The 12500-nt window shown below is 40.7% G+C and overlaps 1 protein-coding gene across 2 annotated transcripts in view; it reads right to left on the minus strand.

Moving 5' to 3' along the window:
* LOC144978715 (vesicular glutamate transporter 3-like) overlaps positions 1–12500 on the minus strand; it is a 350750-nt gene that overhangs the window by 48009 nt on the left and 290241 nt on the right. For both annotated transcript variants that reach the window (XM_078925137.1, XM_078925136.1), the window contains 3 exons: positions 12277–12413; positions 8755–8904; positions 8042–8171 (listed from right to left, as the gene is read on the minus strand). In XM_078925137.1, coding sequence (XP_078781263.1) covers positions 8042–8171; positions 8755–8904; positions 12277–12413 — 417 coding nt within the window. The remainder of the gene's footprint in view (positions 1–8041; positions 8172–8754; positions 8905–12276; positions 12414–12500) is intronic.

Raw genomic sequence — 12500 nt, forward strand, 5'->3', positions numbered from 1 at the left:
TTTCTGTGACATTTGCCCCCCAAAAAACTCCAATAATAAATTATGTTGAAAAATGGTTTAAAAATATCGCTTTCATAATGGAGTTCAACGTGTGTTATTGACGGTTGTTAAAAATTCTATTTATAATCGATTCCAACAGTAATCGTACCATGTAACTACTTGGACTCAAAACAGGATTGTCATATTTAATTTTTGTGTAGCTTTGATATCGAATACTCTACCGTATACCCTGGACATTGAGGTTCGAAGCCGAAAAAAACCCACACCGGAGACTGACACCGACGAACAGGCACTACCGTCCTCTGCCGTCTTCCGGATAAAGACATCGGGCACGGACAAAGTACTAAGAATAAAGAGAAGAGCGGCTAGACCTACCCATACCAATTTCGAAAAAAAACAAAAACGGGTGCTTAGTATGGGTAGGTCTAGCGGCTTTTCTCTTTATTCTTAATATTTTGTCCGTGCCCGACGTCTTTATCAGGAAGACGCAAAGGACGGCAGTGCCGGTTCGTCGGAGTCAGTCTCCAGTGTGAGTTAGCCCTAAGCCTGGTAACCCTCAAAGCCACAACCCTTCCCTCTCGTTCCTATCTACTTCCATCCTTTACCAGATCGCCCCATCGTTTTCCTCAACACCTTTCTCCCCTCCCTCTCCTTTCTAAAGTAGGAACACCCAATATTGTGGTGACAGCACATCCAAAAACACAAGAAAAACGTCTTTTTTATCATACTGGAAATAATAACTAATCAAAATAGGATAAAACTATCAACAGATTAACATAACCACCCCCTACCCCCGTCAAAAAAATTTAAAAAATGGCCAGTCTTATATATGAGACTTCATTAAATGAGTCTTCTTTTTAAAGACGATTTGGCAAAAAATTGGCCATATTATATATCGGCATACAAATAACAAGTTTTCTGGCCAAGTGTTCGGAAATTATGAAAAAGCGGTTTACTTCTTCTTCTTCGTTCCCGTCACGTCACATGGTCAGTCCGGTCTGGTGAATGAAGCCCACAGTGGTCCTGAGGTCGTCTTCACTGCCGTACAGCTTCTTTGAGTATGGGGTTGGGTCAGGCCAGAAGTTCCTTCTCAATTGGTTGTACTTTGGACATTTCATTAGGACATGATGTCCATTTTCATTTTCAAGTCCGCAGTCACATTGTCCAGAGGCACCTGCTCTGGACATCCTCCACATATGTTCCTTTAACTGGTTGTGTCCAGTTCTCAGTCTGAAGATGATGACCTGTTCCTTTCTGTCGAGCACCTTGATTGGGTCATTCATGTTGTATTCTGGGTGCTTCTCTCTCCATCTCTGAGACTGGATAAATTTGGCCATTTTGTTAATTTCTCCTGTTGAGTACATTGGGGAGGGTTGCTGCATGCGACTGCCTGCCTTTGCCAGTTGGTCAGCGATCTGATTTCCAAGTATCCCACAGTGTCCTGGAATCCACTGCAGTACCATGTTGGTAAACTTGCTTAGCTTCATGAGGTCTTCCACCAAGGCGTCTATATCATCCGCAAAGGACATCATCATATCCTCCAGAATTTTCTTAGCATCTGTTAAAATCACTATGTGTCTTGGTTTTTCATTTTCTGAGAGGATTTGCTTAACAGCTTCATCTGTCTCTGACTTGTAGATTGAAGTGCGAGTACCAGTTGGTTTGCTGATCTCCTTTTGTTGACCATTTGTGTACTCGATGTGCACTCCCAGGCCCCCGCATGTGTGTTCTTTATTGCATGAACCATCGGTATAGATTCTTGTCCATTTTTTTCAGGGTAGTTTTGATCTATGCACTTCTGTACAGACTTCTTGATTTCTTCGCCGTGTTTTTGTTTTGTTGAAATGTCACCAACGGAAGTCTTGATTTTCAAGTGATTTTGCCTTTTCCAAATTGGTACACTGATATTTGCTTTGCATTTTTGGGTCATTATTCGTCAAGTTCGTGATCTTTTTCAATTTGCTGGGCTCTTTCAATAAAGTGGGATCTTTTCAGCCGCCTAGTTTTCTTTTGTTGCGCTCTAGCGTGAAGAGGCTGATCTGTCATTGTTTTCACGTCTGTGTATTGTTTCAAAATTTTTGATTCCCTTCTTTCTGATAGAGATGTAAGTCCTGTTATGGTTTCCATTGCATGAATCGGTGTCGATTTCATTCCTCCACTTATTATCCTCATGTTGCTGTTTTGCACTTTGTCCAGTTTTTCCATTTGAGTTTTGGAGCAGTTTCCCCATGCAGATATCCCGTATTCTAGCGCTGGTCTCACATATCCTGTGTAAGTTTGTTTCAGTATATCGGAGCTAGCTCCCCAAGTTGTTCCAGCTAGTTTTTTCAAGAGTTGTGTTCGCTTTACCCCAACTTTCTGACTGTTTGGTGCGTCATCTTTTTCTAATTCATGGTCTTCAATACGTAGCTTTGCTTTTTCGTCTTTTGGGGAGAGGCTAAATATTGTGAACTTTGTCTTCACTGCATTTATTTTCATCGCCCAGTTGTCAGTCCATTCTTTGATATTATCCAGTGTGATTTGCATCCTGTGTTGTGCCTTGATTAAATTTTGGTCAGAGCTAATCAGAGCTAGGTCATCTGCGTACATCGACATTTTCACTCCTCGACATAGTGTTTCTCTTATATCATTTACATAGAGAAGAAATAGTGTAGGTGATAGTACTCCACCTTGTGGGACTCCATGTTTTAGTTTTGCTTCTCTACTTTTGTGACCTTGTGTTGTTACTCTTGCCTTTCTTGTTTTTAGGTAGTTTTGTATCTAGTTGAGCATGTTATGGGATACTTTTGATTTTTGTAGTTTATATACCAGACCTTTTTTCCACACTTTGTCGAATGCTTTTTCAAAGTCCACCCATACCACAATTTGTTTCTTTCCATCCTGAAACGAGTCTTCTATTTCTTGGGATATGTAGGTTACTTGATTTTCAGTACTCCTGTGTCTTCTGAAACCAGCTTGTTCATTTATAAGCACATTATAGTTTTCAAGATACCACATCAGTCTGGAGTTGATAATTCTTTCTATCAGCTTGCACATGCAGCTTGTAAGACTTATAGGTCGGTAATTTGCGGCTTCATTTGCTTGTTTTCCTTCTTTCTTAATTGGGACAATAAAAGCCTTTTTCCATATATCTGGTATTTTACCAGTTTTCCAAGTGCTGTTGTAGAGTTGTAATAGCTTCTTTTTCGCTGTCTTTCCAAGATGGATAAGCATCTCATTTGTTACTTCGTCTGGGCCTGGCGATTTCTTTGTTTTTAACACTTTGAGAGAGCTTTCTAGTTCTTCCATAGTTAGCTTCTTTGTCATTACTTCATCTATGGCTTCCTTGAGTTCCTTTTTTTGTTTTCTGCATTCTTTTCTAACCCTTTCCTTCAGTTCTTTTTCTATTGTGTTGTCACTAATTTTTTTGAACTGCTCCATAAATAGGTCTGCAGCTTGTTGTGGACTGACAAGTTCTCCTTCTTTTTCCAAAGTGGGAGGGGCGTAGTGATTCGGTTCTCTATTTAGGGCTTTTGTAAGTTTTCAAAGTTTATTTCCATCTTTTTCGAAGTTAAGGCTATGCGTTTTTTCTTTCCATGCCATTTTGGATGTCGTTGCCATTTCTTTTTTAAAGGTAGGTTCTGCCTCTTTATATGCTGCAATATTGTCATCACAGGGGTCTGCTTCAGCCTTTTCTCTTGTTTCCGATACTTCATTACTTAACTGATTAAGATTGTCTGTCCAGAGTGGTATATAATTTTTTCTTGCTCCCCTTGGGATACTTTCTTTTGCTGCTTTTAGGATGGCCTTTGTCAGTTCTTTTGCAATTTTGTTGACATTCTTGGTTTTACAGTTTATGTTTTTGCAGTGGCTGTCTGTAAGTTGTTCAAAGCTTTCCCATTTTGCTCTTTTGTAGTTCCATCTTGGGATAGTTTGTGTTTTGTTTTCATTTTGATGATAGAGGTTTGTGATGATTGGCCTATGGTCGCTACCACCCAGTTGGGGCTGTACTGTTCTATTTATCGTCTTTGCTATATCATCTGTGGCAAACGTAAGATCTGGGGTAGATGTGGTTTTCCACGCTCTTGAGAAATATGTGTCCTCATCTTCATCATCATACAATAGTTGAAGTTTTGTTTCAATTTGCCAGTTTTCTACTGTTTCACCACGTTTGTCCATATCTCCATATCCCCAGCTTTGAGAGTGACTGTTAAAGTCTCCTAGTACCAGACATCTTTCTTCCTGAATTTTTATCTTGTCTAAATGAAGCTCTTTGTTTGGTGGGCAATAGCAGTTAAAAATCAGGAGTTCTTTCTTTCCGATACATACTTTAATTTGCTGTATTTCTGATTGCTCTTGTGTATCAATTTTTATGCCTGCGGTGGGGTAGTCGTTTTTTACTAATGTCATCACGCCTCCTTTGTGATCCTTTCTATCATGCCTTATTACCTGGTACCCTCTGATGGCAAATCTCATGTTGTCCGTGAGGTGAGTTTCTTGAATGCAGGCAATTTTGATGTCCTGCTCTTTGAGTCTCTTTTCAAGGGCTATTTTCTTCTTCGCAACGCCCTCAGCATTCCATTGGAGGATTTTAATTGTGTTTGGTGTTCCAGTCGCATGTAACCTTGATCCTCCTCCCCTGGTTCCGCAAGATGAAGTCAAGGTACCACCAGATCGTTTGGGTGGGCCATTGAGGCCCGGCACTAGGCCCGTCCGGCGGGATTCCACGGGCTTCGCACCACATCGGATTTGATTATTGTGACGTGTCATATTGGGATTTAAGCATGCAGTGGCAGTTTCCAGTTTCCTGAGATATTTGCGCCTTCCGGCCCCGCTGCTCTGTCTTCGGCATGCTGTTTTTCAGGATTTGCTTCCTTAGCCTTTGACCATCCAAGGTCTGTCCACAAGGCAGTGGCGGTTTTGCATCAGAGTGTCCTTCTCCTAGATCGATTGCGGTCCCCTGTTAACAAACTCGATCTGTCCGGGTTTTTGTTCGGAGTGTCCTTCTCTTAGATGGATTGCGGTCCCCCGTATACGAACTCCATCTGTCCAGGTTTTTGCTCAGAGTGTCCTTCTCGTAGATGGATGTCGGTCCCCCGATGACGAGCTCCATCTACCCGTGGTCAGATGGTCTAAGTTGGGAATCCGGGAGGATGTCCTGTAGAGAGTCAGTCCCTTTTCACCCCTCCCCCACGTCGTGGACAACACCCACACCCAAGGGTGTGGACTAGGGGAAGCTGAACTCGACGGTTGATTTCCTCCCTTCTTCCTTCCTTGTTGACGATGCTGACCGTTGTAGATTGTTGTAGATCATTCTTGGTCTGGCCTCTCACTTACGATCATCGAGACACGCAAGCCCTCCGACCGCGACAAGGTCATATGATCCATCGGAGAGAAAAAGCGGTTTAGTATAGTAAGACTCAGCCCCCCCCCCATTCTCCCCTCCCCTCCCTCTTCCACCCCCCTCCCCCCCCCCCCTCTTCCCCCCTCCCCCCCCCCCCTCCCTCTTCCACCCCCCCCCCATGAAGGGACGACACTGATTTCAATCAGGGATGCCACAGGGGGAGATAATTAGATGGAACTGAACGGATTAACACCAGCTATACCTAAAACAATTTCCTCCCCTTGCGTTTCAGAGTTTCCTACTGTAAATATGATTCTTAACACGATGGGGAAAAAACGACATCACCGAGATTCTTATTTTTGTAATTTTGTTCTGGTATAGTGAACAACCCGGATTAAAGCAGTTTTCTAGCGATGTGAACCTTACGGTTAAGAAATTTTAAATAGTAAATTGTAACATTTTTAATGGAGGTTTTATATAGCGCAATATCCACTAAACGTGCTCAAAGCACTTTACAGGGGAGGGGGGGGGGTTCGATCCTGGCCAACAGCAACGCTTAACATGTAGAACTGGACATAACGCCTGTTAGGCGATATTACATTTTTTTCGGACAGAGACAACGCTGTTAACGACCAGATACTCATTTTAAACCTGAGTAAGGTGAGAGAATGTGAATAAAGAGCTTTTTTTTCCAAGGACTCAACTATTTGCCGAGCGAGAATCGAACCCAGGATCTTCTGACCCGAAAGCGAGTGTCACACCACAAAACCACATAGCCGCACAAAGGATAAAACAAAGGATTTATTGGGGATAATAAGTTTTGCTTTTTTTTTTAAACTTTGGTTGTTACTTAACAATAAATGGGCCAGTGTGATGCGAGGCTGCTGGAAGATGCGGACGGTAAAAAGTAATAAACAAACAATGAGTATAACAGCTTTTAAAAAAAAGAACAAAATACCAAACATAGAACGTTTCGGACTCAAAAACCTTCTTCAAACAAAATAAAAACAAAACAAAACAAAACAAAAAACAAAAACAACCCGATCTATACATAAATACATTACTAAAAGAACATAGTTGATATATATTTCCTAATTAGTATTTTTATTTTTAGACTTGAATGTTGATTCTCTTCATTTAAATCATTTCGATACGATACCGTATTGATGAGGTGAAACCGACAAGTACGTATATGCAGGTATGACACCCGAACCAACCCACTGATGAGTGGTAAGGTCAAAGTTAAAATAATTTGTATTTAAATATCAAAATAAAAAAAAAATCCATACATTGATTGAGTTAGAAAATAACTCCAGATTTTTTAAATCACCAGTCAGACGTGTTACCTTCTATTGTAAGTTTTATGTCTGTGTAAAAACTAAATTAAATAACAAAACACGATATAACACACATCAAACTTTTTGGGTAGCTTCGCGTTCACGCGCTACTCCACGGATACCCAATAATAAAATTGATGCCTTGCCCTCCGAGAAAATAAGAGGGTTTACGGTAACTGGAATCCGACCACAGTCAGTGGTCATCACCCCAGGCCTAACAACACGACTATAGAAATTCCAACGCGACTCCGGGCAACGACGACGACGCGGGAATTCGTTATCATTCCCTTTACTACTTTCACTTTCGTTTTCTTTCTCTCCTTTTAAAAAAACATCATTATTTTATTATCCTCCAGTATTAGAGAGCTGGAATTCGTTTAAAAGAAAATCGGTCGGTGGCTTGATTTGGAACTAAAATAATGAGGTTGTTTGTTGTTATAATTATCTTTCTTGGATGGTCTGCTATAATGCAAAATTTGTTGGGTTTAAAAGAAAAATCTATAACTTTGCCTTCAGACATGAAGAATAATTAATATCTATTGTATTCTTGTCCTTAGGCTAAAGTCATCTTTCTATCTATAACTAACATGCCCTATTCTTTAAAAAAAACTTGAAATCATACTGAATGATATACAACCCTAAGAAAATTTCTTTCCAAATAAAAAACAAAAACGACATATGTTTCCTTTATCAAAATGCTTTTAAGCATTTTTGATAAAATTTAGATCTTTTGAATAACTACATACATTTTACATCTGGATATAGAGATTTCAGTTTCAAATAGGCTAACTTGTATCTGTCACTGCAACTTTACAATCAAAAACAAGCATGCCGTCTTTTATGCGCTTATGAACTTATGAGTTTCGTGCTCAAAACCCTCATTCAGCCAACCAACCCCCCCCCCCCCCATCCAAAATATGAAAATATAAAAACATTACAAAACAAAAATAAAAAAACAAGCAATGCAGTCTTTTATGCGTTTATGAGCATATGCTTTTCGTGCTTAAAACTCTTATTCAGCCAACAACAACAACAACAAAAAACCCAATGATAACATAAATACTTTACAAAAAAAACCCACAAAAAAAACAAAAAAAAAAAACAAAAAAAACAACAACCCCCCCAAAAAAAAAACAAAAAAAAACAAAGACAAACAAACAAATCGGCGACAGAGAAATATTCGACACGTATTATTATTGTTTACTTTGATCAGAATTTATTAATAATCGCTCTAAATGAAAGCTAACCTTGTTTTTATATACTACAATCGTTCATTAAATATTGTCGTTTTTATCAAGAGAGCAGTGACAGGGATGGAAGTGGAGCACTCTTTTAAAAGAAGGTACAAAATAAAAATAACATGGCATGAATGCATTCTTACCTCCACAATTGAAGATTTTCCTGACTACAGTAGTGGTGAGAATTCTTCTACGCAAGAAGTCAGCAAGTTGTCCGCCAATGGGAACGATGATGGCCATCACAAGATGTGGAAGGGCCGATAGGGTGCCGCTCTATTGATTTGAACCAAAACATAGTATATTAATAATAATAATAATAATAATAATAATAATAATAATAATAACAATACTCTTCTTCCTCCTCTTCCTCCTCCTACTACTACTACTACTATTATTACTACTACTACTACTACTACTACTACTACTACTACTACTACTCCTACTACTACTACTAACTACTACTACTACTACTACACTACTACTACTACTACTACTAACTACTACTATCTACTACTACTACTACTACTACTACTACTACTACTACTACTACTACTACTCCTACTACTACTACGACTACTGCTACTACTACTACTGCTACTACTACTACTAATAATAATAATGGTATATAATCATTTTCAGAGCTGTTTCGTTTTGGCGATGATGATAACAAATATAATGATGATGATGATAATGATGATGATGATGATGATGATGATGATGATGATGATGATGACGATGATGATGACGATGATGATGACGATGATGATGACAATATTGTTGACGACGATGTATACAATGATAATGATGACACAATGAAGACGGTGACGGCGACTACGACAACAAGACAACAACCTACCTCATCAATTTTGAAGCCAAACACTTCCTCAAAATAGGCGGGCTGGGATATGATGAGCAGATAGAAAGTCCAGGAACGACAGAAGTTGGCCACCATGATGGCCCATACTGGCATGGACGTGAAGAAACTCAACCATGGCGTTGGCTGGCCCTGAAATAGTAATAATAATATCATTTTCGTGTGTTAAACGTCATCAGTAACACACTTTAAAGTCACCTGGAACAACTACAAAACACGTTTAACTTCTACGTTATGGCACACGACCGAATGGCTGGAGCTCAGATGGTCGCTGTTTCGGATAAGTAAGTAAGTAAGGGTGTTAAACGTGAAAGCGGAGGATAGAAAAACGGTACGACCTGTAAATAGAAAATACTTAATGATAAGTTTTGTCGCCAGGGCCGACAGAAGTTGGCCACCATGGTAGCCCACACAGACGTAAAGAAACTAAACTAGGGCGTGGGCTGGCCCTGAAATAGCAACAATGTCATTTTCGTATGTTAAACGTGAAAGTGTGGAAGACAGACAGAGAGAACTTTACCTAAAGATAGAAAATACTTAATGATAAGATTTGTCGCCAGGACCGACAGAAGTTGGCCACCATGGTAGCCCACACAGACGTAAAGAAACTAAACCAGGGCGTTGGCTGGCCCTGAAATAGCAACAATGTCATTTTCGTATGTTAAACGTGAAAGTAGATGATGGGAAGAGAGAACGTTATCTATAGATAGAAAATACTTAATGATAAGTTTTGTCGCCAGAACCGACAGAAGTTGGCCACCATGATGGCCTAAACTGGCATGGACGTAAAAAAAAAAAACTAAACCATGGCGTTGGTTGACCCTGTAATAGTAACAATACCATTTTCATATGTTAAACGTAAAAGGGTGGAAGACAGACAGAGAGAACTTTACCTAGAGATAGAAAATACTTAATGATAAGTTTTGTCGCCAGGACCGACAGAAGTTGGCCACCATGGTAGCCCACACAGACTTAAAGAAACTAAACCAGGGCGTTGGCTGGCCCTGAAATAGCAACAATGTCATTTTCGTATGTTAAACGTGAAAGTAGATGATGGGAAGAGAGAACGTTACCTATAGATAGATATTAATGATAGGTTTTGTGGCCAGAACCGACAGAAGTTGGCCATCATGATGGCCTAAACTGACATGGACGTAAAAAAAACTAAACCATGGCGTTGGTTGACCCTGTAATAGTAACAATACCATTTTCTTATGTTAAACGTGAAAGTGTGGAAGACAGACAGAGAGAACTTTACCGAGAAATAGGAAATACTTAATGATAAGTTTTGTCGTTGTTGGGCGCGCAAGGGTGGTGGTGGTGGGGGGGGGGGGGGTGGGGATGGGGGGGGGGGGGGGGGGGGGGGGGAGTTGAGAGTAGATATAGGCAAAGTGGCTAAGAGGTTTATTGTATTGTTACGTGGAAGGTCCTGAATTCCTGCCCCGCTTCAAGGATTTTTTTTTAACTTCATCAAGATCAATAACTCTCTCGACCCTAACCCACCCTCTAGCTCTGTGCTACCCTCTCAACCCTAACCCACCCTCTAGTTCTGTGCTACCCTCTCAACCCTAACCCACCCTCTAGTTCTGTGCTACCCCCTCAACCCTAACCCATCCTCTAGCTCTGTGCTACCCTAGCTCCCGATTGCCTTTCAAAATTGAATAAAAATATAGTCAGTTACTCGATATAAAAGAAACAAAGATGGCATTATATATTTTTATTCAAATACCAATATTATTACGTTGATTCGAAAAACAAGAGCTTTAATAATAATGCTATAATTTGTCTCAGAAAAAATGTACATATAATTTAATGATGGGAGTAAAAGTAATCAGGGGCCAGGGGAGAAAGTCGGTGTGAGGATTGAGTGAGTCAAAAACATTTTTTAAAAATTGAGCTTTTATATAGCGCAATATCCACTAAACGTGCTCAAAGCGCTTTACAAGGGGTCCCTGGCCAACAGCAACATTTAACATGTAGGACGGGACAAGACGCTTGTTAGGCGATATTACATTTTTTTTCGGACAGAGACAGCGCTGTTATCGGCCAGGTACTCATTTTACACCTGAGTACGGTGAGAGAATGTGGGTAAAGAGCCTTCTCCAAGGACTCAACTATGCGCCGAGCGAGGCTCGAACCCAGGACCTACCGATCCGAAAGTGAGTGTCATACCATAAGACCACATAACCCCCATTGTTGCCCACTTTGGCCAATATGAGTGATTTCTGTTGACATCAGACGTTTGTTTGATGGAGTATCTAGATTCCTGTATAAAATGAATAGGTGAGGGTATCTATCAATGGCACAGCGTGGCTCAGCGGTACGGTCTTCGCTTCGTAGCCGAAAGGTACCGAGTTCGACTACTTGCCTCGCTGTGTGGCCTTAAGCAAGTCACCTCGCTCTAAGTAAATTTGCGGCGCTGTACTGCGGCTGACGCCTGGGTTATTCCAGTCTTCCCTTGGAATAGATCCTAAAGATAAATATTCCCTTGGAATTTTTAATTAATTAATTTTTAAATTTAACGATGCTAATAAAATTGAGAAGAAAAGTGTTATGTCAAAAAACTGGTTCCTATTTCATTGGAAGTGTAAAGCCACTCTTCCTGTCTGCTGGCTTCTGGCGTTCAAGTGATGGTGTCTTATTTTCTGGTCTAAATACATGCTGGTCGTCAATAAAAATCATCCATCCTCGCTCTTTAAGGGAATCCCATAGCAACTGGGATAGTTATGCAACCTTGATAAAAAAAAATAAAAAAAGAGCTTTTATATAGCGCAATATCCACTAAATGTGCTCAAAGCGCTTTACAAGGGGTCCCTGGCCAGCAGCAACATTTAACATGAAGGACGGGACATGACGCCTGTTAGGCGATATTACAATTTTTCGGACAAAGACAACGCTGTTAACGGCCAGGTACTCATTTTACACCTGAGTAAGGTGAGAGAATGCGAGTAAAGAGACTTTTCCAAGGACTCAACCATGCGCCGAGCGCGAGAGCTCGAACCCAGGACCTTCCGATCCGGAAGCGAGTGTCATACCACTAGACCACATAGCCGCATGTAACCTATTCATTATTAGTACTCCGAAGTGACTAGGTACATACATACACACTCCCCAAAGATTTGTGAGCCAAAAGAGTAGAGGATTTGACGTCATGACTAGTCTTCCCTATTACCTTATGCGGCTATGTGGACTAGTGGTGTGACGCTCACTTTCGGCTCGGAAGGTCCTGGGTTCGAGCTCGCCTCGCTCGGCGCATAGTTGAGACCTTGTAAAAGGCTTTTTACTCACATTGTCTTACCGTACTCATGCGTAACATGAGTACCTAGTCGTTTACAGAGTTACCTCTGTCCGAAAAAAAATGTACTATCGCCTAACAGGCGTCGTGTCCCGTCCTAAAATATTTAAGTGCTGCTGTTGGCCAGGGACCTCTTCTTGTAAAGCACTTTGAGCACGTTTAGTACGGATATTGCGCTATATAAAAGCCCAATTTAATGCTCAATTTACCTTCGTGGCGATACTGGCCGTTTCCCCTATGCTGGTCTCAATATAAGTCCTCTCTTCCTCTGAGATGGTCGGGTGGTTTGAGGGCTTGTCGTAGGAGAGGAACCACCAACAGGTAGACCAAATGGCGCCCATTATACCTGTTTAAAAAAAGCCGAATAAGAAGAATGATTTTTAAACAATGCGTGTTGTAATAATTTGTATTAACTCTCTCCTTACCGGCCAGT

The sequence above is a fragment of the Berghia stephanieae genome, chromosome 8, assembly GCF_034508935.2.
Source record: "Berghia stephanieae isolate SIO BIC M18660-M18661 chromosome 8, UCSD_Bste_1.3, whole genome shotgun sequence".
Lineage (NCBI taxonomy): Eukaryota > Metazoa > Mollusca > Gastropoda > Nudibranchia > Aeolidiidae > Berghia > Berghia stephanieae.